Source organism: Vulpes vulpes, chromosome 13 (genome assembly GCF_048418805.1).
Source record: "Vulpes vulpes isolate BD-2025 chromosome 13, VulVul3, whole genome shotgun sequence".
NCBI lineage: Eukaryota > Metazoa > Chordata > Mammalia > Carnivora > Canidae > Vulpes > Vulpes vulpes.
This window is the reverse complement of record NC_132792.1, coordinates 159,826,989-159,845,448: the sequence shown is the minus strand read 5'-3', so window position 1 is coordinate 159,845,448 and position 18,460 is coordinate 159,826,989. Positions and strand designations below refer to the sequence as shown.

Below are 18,460 nucleotides of genomic sequence, written 5' to 3'. Positions count from 1 at the left end.
CCCCCGCAGCTGCTCCTTGCGGCGTGGTCCCCCGCCCTGCGCCCTCGGGGCCCTGGCACCCGGCGGCACCCGCGGACCCGCGCCGCGCTCCTGGAACACGCGCCCCCCGTGGCCGCAGGTCGCCCCGCATCGCGCCGTCCGCGGCCGGAACGCAGGGTCCCCCCAGGCCGCCTCAGGCCGCGACGAGCCGGGGGCGCCGCTCCGACGCGAGGAGCCCCGCGCCCCCCGCGGCCTCTCCCTGCTTCCCCCGCGCGGCCAGCACCCGGCGTGTCTCCGGGAGAAGGCGGGGCGGTCCGAGAAGTGACTTGTGAGGTGAGAAATGAGGCTAAATTCGTGTCGTTCCGTCCGGCCGGCCCCGAGAGCAAAATCCAGGGGCGTATTTTTAAAGCGAAAGTCACAAAGCAGCTTTTACAAAAGGAGCCCAGGAAGTCCCAGCCCTTCTCCAGAGGAGACCCTGGCGCCCGCCCCCCGCACCAGCCGTCGGGGAAGGCCGCGGAGCCGTCGCGCCACCAGGGGTCACCGCTGAGGAGCCGCCGACACCATCCACAATCATCATAAAGTTCAAGAGAACGACTTGGAGGTGGAGTCGGAACAGCCATTGAGCCAGATTCGTTCACTCCCCTTTTAAAGGCCCCTCCGAAGTCGGGGGACACGACGACGACGGTGACGACACCCGACCCACCAGGGATTCCCTTCTGCTTCGTGGCACCTGTGGTCCGAGGAGCTACAACTCCGTCCTCTGCCTCAAAGAAGCAACTTGCGACTGAGGCAGGTGCTGCTTTGAGGCGCTCACTGTCCTTGGGTCCGTTTGATCATTTACGCGCCCAAACTCTGATTTTCCCTGACCCAGGCCTTCCGTGAGAAGAGCTTCCAGTGCCCCCCGCCCCCCCATAAGGTAACGTTTCACTGTTAGCAGCAGCATTAAGGAGACGCTTCCTAACAATATTCTTTAAATAGCAGAGGCTAGGGACGACGGTTTAGGAAAAAAACCACAATAATTTAACAGTTTGGTTTGTGATCACAACTGCCCCCGCAAGATTTTCGTGGTTTAAGAATATTATCGTCATGCCCATTTCATGGCGCCATCCAGCTAATTTCCAGCTCACTGGCTAATGCGGAGGGCTGAGAAGGGAGGACAAGTAGCAAGGTTATCTTGTTAACAAAAACAAAATCAAACCAAAATTCCACCCCTGATCCTCTTCTCAGAGTACACGAGCGACACAAAGTCCTCTGACTAATAGGACATTAGCATTTCTGCAGGGATGAGAGGTCAGGCTTCTGGAGGCACCGAGGATGACGGGCGGCACAGGGCAGAGCAGAGGAAGGTCACTAAATGTTTACAGTTCAGGAGGCTGGTTTCAACACTGGATGCATTTTTCTTAAAAGACCTTCAGCATTATAAATGCCTTTCTAACAACTCAATGAAAATACCATTATCCTTCTTATCCTTCCTGCTTTTCTTGGTTAGTTTTACAATTTACTTAGAAACACGTATTTCAAAGACTCTTTGATCAATCTCCTATACCTTTCAGGCTGATTAGGGACAAGGTACAGACCACAAATTTTACTTTGTCTATGTACACTCTGCCTCCCTTTTTGCCACCGTCTACCACAAGGAATGAACCTGAACTTTTTAACTCTGGTACAGCAAGAAGACCTGGCTGCATAGCCTTGGGTAAATCACTCATGCAGTTCTCTCAACCACAGAATGGGAATACTGTCACCTACCTTGCAGGATCATGAGAATTAAAGATACTATGTAAAGTTCCTAGTAAAGTACCAAAGGCACAAAGCCATCAATCACCACCATCAAGCCTCATGCAAAAACTACCTAAAATCAAAACTCGGCAGAAAAATATTTATGCAATAAACATCCGAAAAATATGTTTAAAGAAAGATACACAAGTCAATCTTATAAGATTCTGAAAACCCTGTCACCTGCTTTATTTCTGGAGAAAGGTAAAGGGAGAAGAGAAAATATTCACTTGAATTTGAGGGGCAGCTTAATGGGAAGTAACAATAGCAACAATTTTAGGCCTTGAAGCCTCCTCTCTGATCACAAGGGAATGCTGAAACTTCCCTGTTTGGAGATTAAAGGGTTTAATTTTTCCCTAGAGCAAGATCATCCATTTTTGCTGGGATAAAAGAATAAAGAACAACAAACTCAATAGCACCAAATGGGGTTTTAACACAGAAAATAGGGCCAGGTTTTTCCTTTCAAATGCAAATTTTTACATTAAAATATGTTTATAAATCATAGTTGTTTTTCCTCTTGATTCAATCCTTCTCCTTCCCCTAACAGGAGCCCCAGGAACCAGAGGAGCATGTGCATTACTAACCAGATAAACAATCCAGACACCCCTTCCAAACTGGCATCTGATTACTAATGGACTGGCCTAGCTCAGGGCTGCCCTCAGGGACAGGAAGCAGTAACTATGCTCTCAGGGAGAATGGATACTGAGGATGCCACCAGTCAAAGAGCCGAACGCTGTGCACTGGGTCCAGGATGACTTGCACACCCTGTTCACTGCGCAGTTTCCGACCACCATGGACAGGAGAATCTTGGAACACCAGTCTCACACGATGATGCCGCATGTCCGTGCTCACATTGATAGTAAACTAGGAGGGAAGAGCAAATTCAGCACCCAAATTAAACAACCTTGTTTTCCCATGGTTCACTCTGAAATAAAGACAGTCTAGACAAAATTTACCCTAGCTAGGCCACAAAATGAAATTCTTCATGTTTAAACTATGGTAAAGAAAGCCTCTCAAATGACTGAATAAATTAGGATACATGCACTTAAACTAGCACTGAAACCAATTTTTAAAAACTGGGTTAGAACTATACGAACTGACTTGAAGAGGTTCTGATGAGATATTGTTGAGCAAGTCAAAAAAGATGCATGACACATACATCTGATCACATTTTTGGTAAAATAAACCACAAAATCTCTAAATCTGTTTATATACACACTAGTTTGAACGGGACTGTATGAGTATCAAGTACACAGAAAATGAATATATAACTAGGTCATTAATGTGACAATCTAGAGGGAGGGGACAGGTGCCCCACAACCAACAGTATATATGATATAATCTTAATTATATAAATTTATTTAAGAGAGTAGGTGTAAAAAAAAAAAAAAAAAAAAGAGTAGGTGTATACAAATACAGAACAGATATGTTAAAAAAAGTTCCCAAAGGGTTAGTAGTTACAGGAGAGTAAATGTCTACCTTTACTTTCTAATGTATTTATGTATTATTTACATTCTTTACATGAAGTATTATTTATTTTACCATTAAAAAAAAATAAAGCTATTTTCAGTATAGAGGAAGGAGCTCCATGTATCTCTGAATATAAGGCTAAAGGACCGAGAAGATAAATTGCATGAACTCTCAAGTTCTCAATTCAGTTGAGAATTTTAAAAACCTGGAAAATGTGCCAGAGACATATTTGTTATTTCTACTCTAATTCTTAGCTAAAGCTTGAATAGTCACCATCACATAAGGGACAGAGCTGGTGACCCTACGTTTCAGTATTCCATTTATGACCCCGCAAGCATGCCTCAATGTCCTGACATACAGTGCTCATTTATAAGCCTCACTGTTATCTCTGAAAGGATAATGTTTCTCAAATATTAGTGATCATGACACAGAAGACATAAAAACATTCCCTTTACTATAAGAAAAAAACAAATATTCTCAGATATAATTAACTTCTCCATAAATCTGTTCCTAATACACAAGTCTGCTTTCAGACTCAAAAAAATTATTCTTCAAGATTTCTTCCTCAATGGTTAAATTACAAATTTCTTTAAAAACCTAGGTATAGGGGATCCCTGGGTGGCTCAGCGGTTTGGCGCCTGCCTTTGGCCCAGAGCATGATCCTGGAGTCCCGGGATCGAGTCCCGCATCAGGCTCCCTACATGGAGCCTGCTTCTCCCTCTGCCTGTGTCTCTGCCTCTCTCTATCTGTCTCTCTCATGAATAAATAAATAAAAACTTTAAAGAAAATAAAAATAAAAACCTAGGTATAGTGAGAGTCTATGAGAGAGAGAAGGACATATTCCGTTTCTACTTACCAGGGTAAATATCATTCCCATGACAATTGGAATAAAGATGAAGTTGAGGGTGGTGACCTGCAAGAGGCAGCAGTCCTGGTCTGGGTTGGTATGAACATCTTCATACTGAATGGGAGGCTGCAAGCCTCCCATACATTTGCTCTTTAATCTAGGGGACTGAAGCGAACAGAGAATTACTCTAATGGCTTAGAGGAAATGCTGATGACGACTCTGAGACTTCAGCGAAAATCCTATGGCTCTCTTTACATACATATTGCATATTGGTTTCTACAGAGATCAAGGAAAACCTGCCCTTTGAAAGAAGAGGAGACACATTTGGATGAGCAACATGGCAGTGGGTATACGCTTCACTTAGACCGTATTTCCTGCCACCTGGCAAGAAATGGAAACTTAAGAGTTCTGTCAGAGGCTCGCCAATGTTTCAAAGATTGCATATTCCTCATGACTCGTCAGACTCCAAAGAACATCTGCTGCACAAAAGGGACAGAAGCAGACGTGGCCATCTAATTCTAGGCACCATAAATAAAGGAACCACAAGTCTCAAACCTAAAGGAAAGCTGAGCATTCACCTTCCTACAGTTAATTCTGGTCTCAGCTTGGACACCGCTGAGACCGCTCTGCAGCCCCTTCCCAGAAAGGTCCTATGGTGGACTTTTCATCAACATCTAGTGGGTATCACAGTTTGAACACATCTTATTAATATCAAATGACTGGAAGCCAAAATTCTTCCCTAAAACCATGTTTATGAAAAACCAATGGAAAAATATGATTTACTTTCATTATAAACTTATCTGTAACTCACCAGCCATCAAGTGAGGGATAACTGATCATATTTGTAATGTGTCTCCTCAGTGAGATACTAAGAAGGGGAGACGGAAGAAGACATGAGGCTGCTGAGGAGAAGTAAAGGCAAAGCAAAGTAGTTCCTCACACTGGCCAAGATCTCGGGTACAGTCCAAGCAAGAAGCAGAAAGAGATTACTATCTATTCTTCTTATAAATAGCCTCCTGCAGTTAGTGCCTTTCCTCATGACTTCCCCAAACGGCCTGAAGTGTAAAACCACATAAATTATTGCTGTTTACAAATACATGTGCTTTGAAAAACAAAAATTTACAGGCAAATAACCTCAGTACACGGTTATAACACGTTTTTCCCTTTTTCTCACCTTTAGGTAATCTTCAACTACACAGGTTACTAAAATAATGCAATAAACTCCTATATGCCCTCTACCATTAGATATTTCACCATATTTGCTTCCTCTCCTCCCACTTCTCATATAATGTATAAAACGGTGGAGGAGGGCAGCCCGGGTGGCTCAGTGGTTTAGCGCCTGCCTTCATCCCAGGGTGTGACCCTGGAGACCCCGGATCGAGTCCCACATCGGGCTCCCTGCATGGAGCCTGCTTCTCCCTCTGCCTATGCCTCTGCCTCTCTCTCTGTCTCTTGTGTAGTCTCATGAATAAATAATAAAATCTTTAAAAAATAAAATAAAATAATAAAATAAAACGGTGGAAGGGACAAAGCCATCTGAAAGTAGCACTCACGCAGGACCCTTACTCGGCATGAATAGACACTTATATAGAACCAGAGTATCATCATCACATCTGAGAAATTAACGATAATTTCACATCATCTAACATTTATAGCATACTCAAATCTCTCCAATTGTCCCAAGTGTCTAGTAGAGCTGTTTGCTCCCTGATTCAGTACCCACTCGAGGTTTACTCTTTACATTCTGCTATTATACTGCCATGACTTTTTCATTACTTTTTTTTTTAATATTTTATTTACTTATTTGACAGAGAGAGAGGGAAAGAGCTCAAGCAGGGGGCAGGAGGAGCAGCAAAGGGAAAGGAAAAAGTAGACTCCCCGCGGAGCAGGGAGCCCGATATGGGGCTCCATCCCAGGACCCTGGGATCATGACCTGAGCTGATGGCAGAAGCTCAACCACTGAGCCACCCAGGTGCCCCTGCCAAGTCTCTTTCACGTAGAATAGTTCTTCTTCCTTTTCTTTTCACGACATTATTGTAAATTTTGATGGGTACTATTTGATTTTAATAAGGCAATTTTATGCCTAGTGAAATTTATTAGAACATACCACCTAAAAAACAAAGAGAAGATGCAACTACATACCTGTTTTTTGAACTTAAAGTTGAATTCCCACATTGGTTCCTGTCTGTTCCCAACAATCTTTCTGCACCAGAAAAGTAAGCACTGTAAGAAAATAAAAATAAGTAATAAATAAATAATAAAAGATAGAAAAGGAAAAAATCCAAATAAAGTATCAAAAAATAATCAGCAAAAACCTGTCTGACAGCTCCAAAGCCAGCCACAGTCCCAATGCTGAGATTTTACTTTGGCACAGAGAACCCCCCACCCCCCAGTTTGACACTGGTGCAACATGAAAAGAGCCAGTCCCAAGGCCATTCAGTAAAGAGAAGAGGGACCAATATAAGTCAACCTCAGATGCTGTAGAGGGCAACCCCCCACCTTCTCATCTTTAAAGACAGAAACATGGTCTCCAGAGACTGGGACATTCTCTGATTCAGCAAGCTACTCCTCTATATAAAAATATAAGGGCAGCCATTAGCCACCAGGCAAGATGATAACAAAGCCGTAAGGCAGGCAGAGATGGCCGGCCCTGAACAGGAGCAAGCCACTCGGGACCTTCTGGGAGCAGAGAGCCGGTGTGAAAATGACAGAGCTGGGCTGAATCCAGTCTAGAGTAAGCCCCTCCAGGAAAGTCAGGCTACAGCTAGGGTTAACACAAGAAGTTAAGTACCTCCCAGGGGACAAGGGGTGGGTCGTCCGCCGTGCCAGCTGTCCTGCCCTTCAGACATGCCCTGTACGTCCTGCTGTTCCATCAAAAATAATGGGCTTGGCTTTAAGGGGCAAACACTTCTGCTGCCATCACAGCGGCTCCAGTGTCCCATACAAGCTATGCTATTGAAAAGAGAGAGAGGGAGAATCAAATACGAAAAGCTGGAGTCCAGGAACGTGGGACAACTTCCTTTAGGCGTGCTGCCAACTCCCTGAATGCCATGCTATTATGGTTATACACGTGGCAAGGCCATGCATGGGACACCTGTCACTGCAGGTCCCAATCTTCTTCAGAGATCTCTAACAACAAGGCACAAAAGCAGCAGCCAGGTGGCCTAGGCTTACTGTTTGGATTAACATCTCAGTTATCACCACCTTGGCTTTTTATAATCTTCTTTCAAAAAATTAATATACAGTGATAAGAATATTAGACACAGGTATTTTTGATTTAGGCAGTAGCACTTGCATTGCGCACTGGAGCCGCTAGGATGTGTCAAGCATGAGGAGTTTGTCCAACGCTGCTCTACGCCCAGCAACTGATTCACACCTGGCATGGTTAGCTTTGGGATGATCTCCACCTCGTCACAGTTGGTCTGATACTATCAAATGTTTCTGGGGGAGGGAAACTCCAAGTGCGAGATGATACACCGTCCACTCGTGTTACTAGAAGCAGCAGCTGCTGGGTGAAATTCTACTCGCCCCGCATTCTCCTCCACCCTAAAGCCACCAGCTAGTGTGATGTTAAAATGAGCTCAGCCTAGGGCCCTGACCATCTCAGTTTGCAACTCTCAAAAGAACCCTGATAATCTTGAAACCAAGAGTACCCTTTCAATCGAAATGTGCCAGGTGGAATATTATCACAGTGGATCTAAACTAGGGGAGAAGCTTCATTACGGAACACACAAAAACAAAACAGGAGAGAACAGAAAGTGCTACAGAACACCAGATTTGGGGTAGGAACAGAGTAATACAAATTACCCACCAACTTGAAAGATACAAAATTCAGACACTGGTATTAGTTGAAGGAGAAATAGGCTGAGACATCAAGTTGCCTAAGTCATCCTATCTGTTGTACTTGTGTAGCTTGGCAAAGGTGGGTTCCCTGGGTGTTTCATTATGGAGAAAAAGGGAGAAAGGGCCAAAGGCTAACAGATCTGTTTACAAATCAAAAGAATGCCGAACACCTGAATACAGTGTATGAATATAAACTACTAGGGCCACCCCAAGATATAAGAAATAGCCTAGGACACAGGAAGAATTTTAGAGAGCTAAAGTCTATGGTAGGAATACCTTATAGTCTCTGAAATGACCTAGCCGAGAGCTTGGCAATAGTGGGCACTTAGCATATGTTAAAAGTCCACACAAAAATCTTTTAAGGAGGTCAACAAGAAGAAAGAATCCCAGATATCAAGGTCACATTAGGAAAAGAAAATACTAAGGTGTTCATGCTATATCTTTGCATCATGATTTACAGCATCTTGTAAGAATTATGGTTTACATCTACCATTTGAGTTGTGCTCTTCCTAACCCAAACCATCAAAATCATCTAAAATGGTCCAATGTACAATGCATGAGAACATATTAAAGAGAATAAAGAATATGCTAAAAGCACAAGAAAGCTATAAAGTAAAGATAAGAGGAGCCAGCCCAGCAGAGCAGGAATGTCTTAGAGAAGTGAAACCTTTGAGTCCTGAAAGTTTGTATTAGACCTCTAACAGCCTGGGACCTATAGCCCTAGCCCTCCCCATCAAGGAAGCTGGAGACAAGCCATATTAACAGGCCCACCATAAGAGTCCACTAGTTAGCCCCCAACAATAATCCTCACTTACTTTGGAATTCTTTAATGTGCTGGGAGTGCTTTCTGGAATGGCTGGATTCTTGGAGATTCGAGCAGCAAAGGGCTCATACATATGGTATAGAGATCGGATCACACACGCCCGGAGACAGCGCAGCTTCTCCATTGATTCTGGTCGCAGGCGCAAAGGCAGAGAGGCATCCAGCGTGTAGTGCCTGAAACATGACACATTACTCCTACCAATATGCGACCTGTCTCTCCTGCTCTAGGTCAGTCTCCTAGGACTCTCTGTATGAACTTAATTATATTATTCTGCTGCCCAGTAGTTAGCTTGTCCAGTGTTCCCTCATACACACACGCACGCACGCATGCAAGCACACATCACTACCTTTATTTCTTCGCTACTTTTGCTTCTTTGCTATGCAAAACCCAATTCACATATACCTTATAATCCTCCACTCCATCCATGTTAAAATTCTAAATCCTATTTTACTCTAAAAAATGACACCAGTACAATATACTTCAGTCGTTCAAAAGGAATGTATACTGAAGAGCCACCAGGTTGTCCCATCATAGGTCTCAGCAAATTCTGTACACCCTTCTACCCCAACATCCCTTCCCACAACACCCTTACTGACAGTTTATAATCTTCATTACACTTCCACACCCAGTATCAAAAGCCAGTTGTCTTACTAATCCTGTCATTTACTCACTACTACAACTATGCATAGGGAAGCATGAGTGCAAAAACTATGATACTTCCAGATAACCACCCAACTAAGAAACAGCTAATCCAGTTAGAAAGGAAAAAAGATAGTCATCTGCAGCTTTTGAAAATTCTAGCTAAGATAAACTTCTGAAGACAAGTCAAACAGTTCTTTTTAAGACTTGATGTAAGACTTTTTGCTGAAAGTGGACACTGAATGAGGGGAGGGGGCAACCAAAGGAAAGACAATTATCTGGAGAAATTAATAATACCAATTTTAAATTAGAGAGGGGCTCAAGGAATCCAAAGCCAGGCTCATGCCCAGGCATGGAGTAGAGAAAATGAAAAGAGGTCACTGTCCAGGGAGTAGCTCCAAATCACAAACAGCAATGAAATCAGCTACACAGATAACAGAGTAAGTTTCTGTGGTCGCACCTTCGGTACAACCTGGTCCAAAAGGCAGCAGTGCAAGTGACAGTCCAGGCATTCTTACAAATCAGGGAAAAATTCACAATGTCTTCAGGACGGATATAGGAGGCCAGTAATAGCCAAATATCCATAGGATACTCTTCTCCTCCAGCTCCGTCCAGGTCTTCTGAAACAGAAAAAAGAACTATGACCTCTGACCTTCGATTATGCACATATCTAAAGATCCCCAATCATTTCAATTCTCCCAGGGCTTGCAGAGTTTAAAATAGGTCCAACAAAGCCTCTCAGACTAATCATTTCCTGCTTATTCTAGCTGCTGGAAATGTTTGCCTCCTGTTGCCCAAGTGACTGGGTCTCATTCTTAAGCCCTTTCTTTAACAACTATTCACGTACTATGTATTTGCTATTTGAAGTTTTCAAAGTTTTTCAAAGTTTTACACATTATATCATTCTACTCTAATAATTCTTCAACAGATACAAGGAAAATATTACTGAGCCCATTTTACTAGTCAGAAGACATAATCTTACCACTAGTTACGGTAAACAGACCCAGGTTTCTATTCCAAATTCTAGCTTTGCATTATAAACATTGCCCCTGATTTCCCTCGTGGTCCCCTTCCACCAAACATTTTCTTCAGTTTAATCATTTAAAACAACTGATTTTAAAATGATATGAGGAAACCCCAAAGTGCAAGCTCAATAAGTAAGTTACAGTATATTTTCATTACTCAATAAATGCCAGTAGACATGTTCCTCTCCTTCTAGTTCCTCATTTCATTGCCAGCCACGGTGTTCACTACTCAAAGATGCCCTGTGACAATGCATCCCCACCTCGTTCTCCTTCACACTTCGTTAAGTACATGTAGGTGTCTCAAGTCCAAGTAAAAACTCACATTCCATAAGGAACTTGCATTCGGGCAAACCTTACCCCTAACCTGTAATTCAGACCTAGTCACAGAACTATCCAAAAGCCAGCTTTCTTCTTTCTGTTTCTTTCCAAAAAGAGCCTACACTACCTCCCCAAAGCTGCCTCTACCTTTTGAGCTAACTCTTTCCTGCGGCAGTATGACTCAATCGCGTTACTGCAGTGGGTTCTTCATACCACAGACCAGTACCTCTAAAACATCCTCTTTTCTGGTTCCTAATCTTTCCTGTAGACTCCAGTGATCACTGAAGGCTCAGTCCTACCATGTTTAGGCCCCATCTTCTCCCACATTAACTATCACAATTTCTGAGACCCATCAGGATGTATACTGCTATTTAAAATGCTATTTAAAAATGTTGTCTTTAGGGACAAAGCTCAGTAATTACTGACAAGGAATTGTTAGTGTTTTAAACATCATTATTAAGGAATTTCAAAATGTAGGAAATAGAATCAGTAAAGGAAAACTTCACAGAGATAAGCCATGAAAGATAGAATAAACTTTGATAGGTACAGGTTAAGAGAAAAAGTATTCCAAGTGAAATAGCTAACAGGAAGCCCAGATACTTAGAAAAACAAAACACATGTGATGGCAATAAAGACGAGTCTAACAGGATTTTGATGCTATCAAGAAATTATTGTAAACATTTTTAGACATGATTAATTTTCGTTAGAGTATTTGTCTTTTGGAGGGGACTACCAAAACATTTAGAGATGGTAACAGAATACCTGGAAATTGTTAGAGAATAAAGCACAGTATATGCCTTGGGGTGAGTAACAGTAGTTGAAACAAAAACGGACATGAGTTAGTGTTAATGCTGCATAGGAGCTAGATGGGATTCCTTATACTCCTCTCTTCTTCTGTATTTGTTTCATTAAAAAGAAGCTAAAAGAAAGAAGGAGGGGGGAGGGGGAGACCAGTCTGACTAGAAGGAACCTAATCAGAGTAAAGCAGAGCAAGCACCTAAAGGATGAATTATAGTTAAAAGTCTGTAAGCCACAAATCATATAGCTGGTAAGTGACTAATATCCTGAATATAAAAAGAATTCTCACAACTCAGTAATAAAAAGACAACCCAACTTAAAAATGGGCAAAGGATTTGAATAGACATTTCTCTGAAGAAGACATACAAATGGGCAATAAGCACCTACCCATGAAAAGATGGCTCAACATCATTAGCAAAATGCAAATGCAAATCAAAACCATGAGATACCACTTGACATCCACTAAGATGGCTGTGATTTAAAAAGTCAGAAAATAAAAAGTGTTGGTGACAATGTAGAAAAACTGGAGCTCTTCCATACACTGCTGGTGGGAATGCAAAATGGAAACCTCAAAAAACACACAGGCGGGGCACCTGGGTTGCTCAGTTAGTTAAACAAGTGTGTGCCTTTGGCTCAGGTCATGATCCCAGGGTCCTGGGACTGAGCCTCCTGTTGGAGGCTGAGCAGAGAGTCTCTCCCTCTGCCCCTCCCCCGGCTCATGCTCTCTCACACATGCTCTAATAAATAAATAAAATATTTTTTGAAAAAACCACGCTGGCAATTATTCAAAAACTTATCATGTGATTCAACAATTTCACTCTTACCCAACAGAAATGAAAATATATGTCCATGCAAAAACTTGTCCAAGAGTGTTCACAGCAGCATTATCAAAATAGCCAACTGAAAAAACTGAAGGACTGATACATCCTACAAAATGGGTGAACCTGAAAACATGCCAAGTGAAAAAAGCTAGACACAAAAGACTGCATGTTATATGAATCTAATTATATGCAATGTCCAGAACAGGAAAATCCATAGGGACACAATGTGGTGTCTGCAGGGTGGGCTGCAGGGCAGTGGGAGGGTTGGGAGGGAATGGGGAATAATGCTAATAAGTCTGGGGTGATAAAAATGGTCTAAATTTAGATCACGGGGATAGCTGCACAACTATGTAAACCTACTAAAACCACTGAATTGTACACTCTAAAAAAGTGAATTTTGTGTCCATAAACGTGTTTTAGAAGTCTATAAGGTGTTCTATGGAGTGTGCCCCAACACAAAATAGAGCACGTTGAATCTCTAACAGCATGGTGACTATGAGTAGGGATTTCAACAAAGAATTTAAGGAACAAAGAAGTGTGAGGAATGTCAGTATTAATTTTGGTCATCTGGAAAAGAATGGGATCAATGACAATAATTGGCATAACTGCAAACTGTTAATTGACTCTTAAGTACAGATAAAAGTTCTGGTAGATCTGAAACCAAAAATATACATATCATTTATTACTTTAACATCCCCTAAGTCTAGCTGATCACTGGAACCACTTTAGCTTTAAGAATGGCTATTCTGGGGGTGCCTCGTGGCTCATTTGGTTAAGCGTCCACCTTCACCTCAGGTCATGATCCCAGTGTCTTGGGGTCAAGCCCCAGGTCGGGCTCTCTCCTCAGTGGGGGGCCTGCTTCTCCCTCTGTCTACTGCCCCCTCGCTTGTGCTAAGGAAGAGAAGAGAAAAGAGAAGAGAAGAGAAGAGAAGAGAAGAGAAGAGAAGAGAAGGAAAAGAGAAGAGAAGGAAAAGAGAAGAGAAGAGAAGAGAAGAGAAGAGAAGAGAAGAGAAGAGAAGAGAGAGAAAGAAGAGAAGAGAAGAGAAGAGAAGAGAAGAGAAGAGAAGAGAAGAGAAGAGAGAAGAGAAAGAAGAGAAGAGAGAAGAGAAGAGAAGAGAAGAGAAGAGAAGAGAAGAGAAAAGAGAAGAGAAAAAGCTTCTGGTTGCAACCCCCAAAAAGTCTGATTCACTAAGTCTAGAGCAAACCACTGCATGAACGTTTGGCACATTATATACTATCAGCTTATTTTTGTTTCACTGTGTGAGTTTTATTGCCCCTAAAATATAAAATCACACACTTTTCTATTTCCTACAGTAGCTATTAGACATAAAGCAGACATTAAAAATTGCAGGCCACTTTAAAGTCCATAGTTGATACCTAACTTCAGCTGAAATGCAACCGGTTATATATAATCCACATATCTGAGAAAACATTTTTTTGTCCTATCTTTACTTTCTTTCCTGCTCGGAAATCCAGAAATGCAAAGGCTTCTTGTTTTCATGTTACCGTGGGAGTCTTACCTAATGATGACATGTTCTCAGGGAATGGCTAATATAGTCGAGTTTACTGCTCCAGAAATCTACTGACTCTTACCAATCTCTTCTCAAATTTGGACAAACGTAGAAAGCCCCAGTATATTAAATCTGTCCCACTACTAAGATCCAGACCCTGGTTCTCCACCAGTATCACCTCTTGTGCTGAGAAAATGAACAAGTATCACCAGGACTAATCCAAGCGAACCCATACCTTTGTGCCTCTTGCTCTTCTTCTTTCTGGAGACGGTTCTCTCATGGACACTCTCTTCCTGGGCATCCATCTCGTCACTGCTGTCAATGACGTCACAGGGCTCACCAACCCCAGAGAGCGCTTCCACTGCAGGAACCTGGGAGGCTTCCAAGCCACAGAGAGATTTTACTAGAAGAAGAAAATAAGGGAAGAATGAAATGGCAGAGTCCCATCCAAAAACACAAATGACTCAGACAGGACATCAACACCCATGAGAATAAGGAAGGGGAGAATAGTGTGAGAGGGTCGGCTGAAGGAAGGTGAGAACCAAAGAGAAATGTTAGCATTTTACTTTTTTTTTTTTTTTAAGATTTTATTTATTTGTTCATGAGAGACACACAGAGGCAGAGACACAGACAGAGGGAGGAGAAGCAAACTCCATGCAAGGAGCCCGACGTGGAACTCGATCCCAGGTCTCCAGGGTCACACCCAGGACCAAAGGTGGCGCTAAACCGCTGGGCCACCTGGTGCCTAAAAACACACAGCACCCATGTTAGCATTTTAAATACAGAAAACTGGAAAGCAATGGGCAAATTCCAACATATACAAATATCTGTAATGTTTGTGCAAACACAAAACTGACTCCTTAGAAGAGTTGTCTTCAGACCTGAAGAAAAAGGAAGGACGTTATTCTCCGACTACAAACCCTGTAGCATAAAAACAAAAAGTGAATGCTGCTCTCATTTGCACAAATTCTGAGGAGCAATGTTGGAGAGAAAGGGGATCCAGCTGGACCCTGCTCCCAGGTGGAGACAGTAGGCGCCCTAAAGGTACAAGCCTCGGGGACCTGTGAGTAACAGGTTTGAAAGTGAGAGAAGCCAGAGAGGAGAAGCATCCTTCAGGGTCATCACACAGAGAAGCAAACACAGAACAACAGGGGAATATACTGTGAACCACAGGGGGAAAGGTGAATAACCGAGAAGCAAGCAGTGGAAACTACAAAAAAAAAAAAAAGTATGCAAAGATTTTTTTTTTTTTTAATGCAGAGACAGAAATAAGGTATTTCTGCTACAGAATAAAATGTCCCTGGTCTTGGCGAATCCTCCGTTTCACCCGCTCCGAATACAGCAGGATCGCGGAAGGTGAGCAGGGGCTCTCGCAAGGAAAACACCGAGGCGGAGCCCCACGCCGCCGGGCCTACCTTCCTGCTGCACCGCATTGGCGACGGCCTTCTTGACCCGTCCAGACCTCACGACCGCCGGGTCCGAGTTGGCATAATCCGCCACGGTCACTGAAAGACAGCAGCCACCTCAGGGGCGGCCTGGGCCGTGCTCCCCGCCGCCCCGCAGCCCGAGCTCCCCGCCCCGCCGCCCGCAGCCCGAGCTCCCGCCCCGCCGCCCGCAGCCCGAGCTTCCAGCCCCGCAGCCCGAGCTCCCAGCCCCGCAGCCCGAGCTCCCAGCCCCGCAGCCCGAGCTCCCGCCCCGCAGCCCGAGCTCCCCGCCGCCCCGCAGCCCGAGCTCCCCGCCGCCCCGCAGCCCGAGCTCCCCGCCCCGCCGCCCGCAGCCCGAGCTTCCAGCCCCGCAGCCCGAGCTCCCAGCCCCGCAGCCCGAGCTCCCGCCCCGCAGCCCGAGCTCCCCGCCGCCCCGCAGCCCGAGCTCCCCGCCGCCCCGCAGCCCGAGCTCCCCGCCGCCCCGCAGCCCGAGCTCCCCGCCGCCCCGCAGCCCGAGCTCCCCGCCGCCCCGCAGCCCGGCTCCCCGCCCCGCAGCCCGAGCTCCCCGCCGCCCGCAGCCCGGCTCCCCGCCCCGCAGCCCGGCTCCCCGCCCCGCCGCCCCAGCGCCTCCCGTTACGCGCCGCCCGGCGCTCGCCCCGCCCCCGCCCGCTCGCCCACCTCGTCCGGAGCAGGCGTCGTGGGCCCGGAACTTGAGTCGCTTCCCCCTCTTGGGCATGGCGACCGAGTCGGGGCGAGGCCGGCCTAGCGGGCCGGGCCCCCGGGCCATGTCTTGGGCCGGAGAGCCGGCTCCGGGAGCCGCGCGCCAGCTCCACCCGGCTCAGCGGCCATCCCGCCCCGGAGGCCGCGCTCTCGCGAGGCTGGGGCCGGGGCTCCGCGTCGCGTGGGCGGCCGACGCCCCAGGCGGGAGCCAATCCGCGCCTGGCTTCGGAGTACGTCGTCACCCGGCGCCCGCGGGTCCCCGCCTGGCTGCGGAGCACGTCATCACCGGCGCCTGCGTGCCTCCTCCGCCCGCGGCCCGTGCGGGGCGTCTCCGGTCGGGGACGGGCTCACACCGCGGCCTCCGGGGTCGCTCGGGCGTCCGCACGCCGGGCCCTCGCGCCGGCGGCCCCGCGGGGCTCCGCGAGCATCGCCGTTTCTCCTGCGGCGGCCGCGGCGGCCCGACGCGCCTGCGAGCGAGGTACTGGGAGCCTCGACGGGAAAAGGGGCGGCCTTCCCTTGGTCCGGGGAGCGGAGGGAGGCTGCGCCGGGGCGTGCGGCCGGCGGCCCGCGTGGGGGACCCCCCGTGGGGGGAGGGGAAGGGCGGGCGGCGCCTACCCGCGAGCTGCCCTGGTCTAGCTGAACACGGGTCTCGCGGGCCGTCCCCTGGGAGACGCAGGGGGGACCCCGGGGGGCGCAGCGGTTCAGCGCCGCCTGCAGACCCCGGACCGAGCCTCGCGTCGGGCTCCCTGCATGGAGCCTGCTTCTCGCTCTGCCCGTGTCTCTGCTTCTCTCTGTGTGTGACTATCATAAATAAATAAAAATAAATCTTTAAAAAAAGTGAGAGAAAAAGTGCTTGAAATAATTTTCCCACGTGTACGTAACGCGCGTTTGTTGTCAGGTTCAAAACGCAGCTGCTGAGCACCGAGCCTTCTCGTTTCACGGCGTTGGCCGCAAAAAAATTAACGAAGCCGACGTCCACGTGGATTTCTGCTTAAAACACTCCGGCATCAAGACTCTGAGGAAGTTAAAGCTGCAAAAGATAAAAATCCTATTGAAAACGCCGCCTGGGATCCCCGGGGGGCGCAGCGGTTTGGCGCCTGCCTTTGGCCCAGGGCGTGATCCTGGAGACCCGGGATCGAATCCCACGTCGGGCTCCCTGCAGGGAGCCTGCTTCTCCCTCTGCCTGTGTCTCTGCCTCTCTCTCTCTCTGTGACTATCATAAAGAAAGAAAGAAAGAGAGAGAGAGAGAGAAAGAAGGAAAGAAAGAAAGAAAAGAAAGAAAACGCTGCCTCTGTTGCAAACTTAACAGTTTGAACTGAAATGTTCTCATTTTCAGTGGTATACACTATTTTTTTTTTTTTTTTAAGATTTTATTTACTCATTCATGAGACACAGGGGGAGAGAGGCAGAGACACAGGCAGGAGGAGAAGCAGACTCCATGCCGGGAGCCCGACGTGGGACTCGATCCTGGGACCCCGGGGTCACGCCCTGGGCCGGGGCAGGTGCTCACCTGCTGAGCCCCCCAGATGCTCCTATGCTACCAATTTAATGCATTGGAATGAAAGAAGTGCTAATACCAAAACTGCTAATTGCCCCCTTTCAAAATTTCAAGACTAAGAAGCAAGGGCGCCGAGACTGTTAAGTCCTTTGGTTTATGTATAGCATCTTAGTAGGTGAAAGGAGGAGAAAGGCACTCAGAGGAAAACAAATGACTTTTTGGAAGGATAAGTAGATTTTCAGGAGAACAAACAGGAAATAAAGTCTGTGATAATCATTTTCTGTGTTGGTACAAGTGGTCTTTTCATCTCCTTTAGGGCCGTAAAACTTTCCTAAATAAGGGATTTGAGGTAGGTTTTATTTTCATTCTTTTTCATTCCCATTTTCATTCTATTTCATCCTCATGCCTCTTTCCGGGAGTAGATCTGCCCTCGAGAAGAATTTATGGTAGTTTTACTTCCCAGACGTGTTGCTTTTAGGCAGATACAGGAAGCTCTAAAAAGCTTTTCTTTTCTGCATCTCTTGAATCTCAGATGCCCTTAGCTTAAAATAATCTTTATTACCAAATTGGCATATTTGGGGGTGGCATGTTCTGTACCCTCACCCTTGAACAAATTACCTAATCTCACCAAAATTCAGTTTTCTTATCTATAAAATGGGCATAATAATAATGGTACTCAATTAATAGAGTTGTGAAGATTAAATAAGATCATATATAGAAATCTGAAATATAATAACCACTTAATGAACATTAGTTGTCATTATTTGTTACACTTACAATTAGAAGCTTATTGGTTTGAATCTGTAATTCTCCACCTTGGTTGCACAATAGACTCCCTGGTGGGATTTCAAAAAGTACCAGTGACCTAACCCCTCACCCAAAGGTTCTTATTCAGTGAGCTGAGGTAGGACTTGGGCATTCACATTATTTTAAAAAGATTCCCAGATGAATTTAATGTTTAGCTCAAA

At 45.7% G+C, this 18,460-nt stretch overlaps 2 protein-coding genes across 3 annotated transcripts in view; one reads left to right on the top strand and one right to left on the bottom strand.

The window, feature by feature from the left end:
- Nucleotides 1-1,915: 1,915 nt before the first annotated feature.
- On the bottom strand, nt 1,916-16,185 carry TMEM183A (transmembrane protein 183A). 2 transcript variants are annotated; one of them, XM_026017972.2, is made up of 8 exons: nt 15,953-16,185; nt 15,266-15,355; nt 14,086-14,253; nt 9,838-9,997; nt 8,731-8,911; nt 6,215-6,295; nt 4,082-4,237; nt 1,916-2,619 (listed from the first exon to the last, which is right to left on the bottom strand). In XM_026017972.2, exons 1-8 carry the CDS (start codon nt 16,059-16,061, stop codon nt 2,434-2,436), a joined length of 1,131 nt encoding a protein of 376 aa, XP_025873757.1. In that variant the 5' UTR covers nt 16,062-16,185; the 3' UTR covers nt 1,916-2,433. The 2 variants fall into 2 exon arrangements, with proteins under 2 accessions (XP_025873757.1, XP_025873758.1); XM_026017973.2 differs by having other exon boundaries at nt 9,838-9,994; nt 15,953-16,182.
- Nucleotides 16,138-18,460, top strand: part of LOC112934545 (alpha-1,3-mannosyl-glycoprotein 4-beta-N-acetylglucosaminyltransferase C-like) — a 28,627-nt gene continuing 26,304 nt past the window's right edge. The window contains exon 1 of the mRNA XM_026018000.2: nt 16,138-16,472. The gene's annotated coding sequence lies outside the window, so the exon portion shown is untranslated. The remainder of the gene's footprint in view (nt 16,473-18,460) is intronic.

Bases quoted from the DNA above. Each gene is read 5' to 3' on its own strand.
- TMEM183A (XM_026017972.2), bottom strand. From the start codon at position 16,061: ATGGCCCGGGGGCCCGGCCCGCTAGGCCGGCCTCGCCCCGACTCGGTC. The intron at 4,238-6,214 runs GTATGTAGTTGC...TGTTCGCTTCAG, and splicing joins ACTTTAAGTTCAAAAAACAG to TCCCCTAGATTAAAGAGCAA. The intron at 2,620-4,081 runs GTAAGTAGAAAC...CTTCCCTCCTAG, and splicing joins TGGGAATGATATTTACCCTG to TTTACTATCAATGTGAGCAC.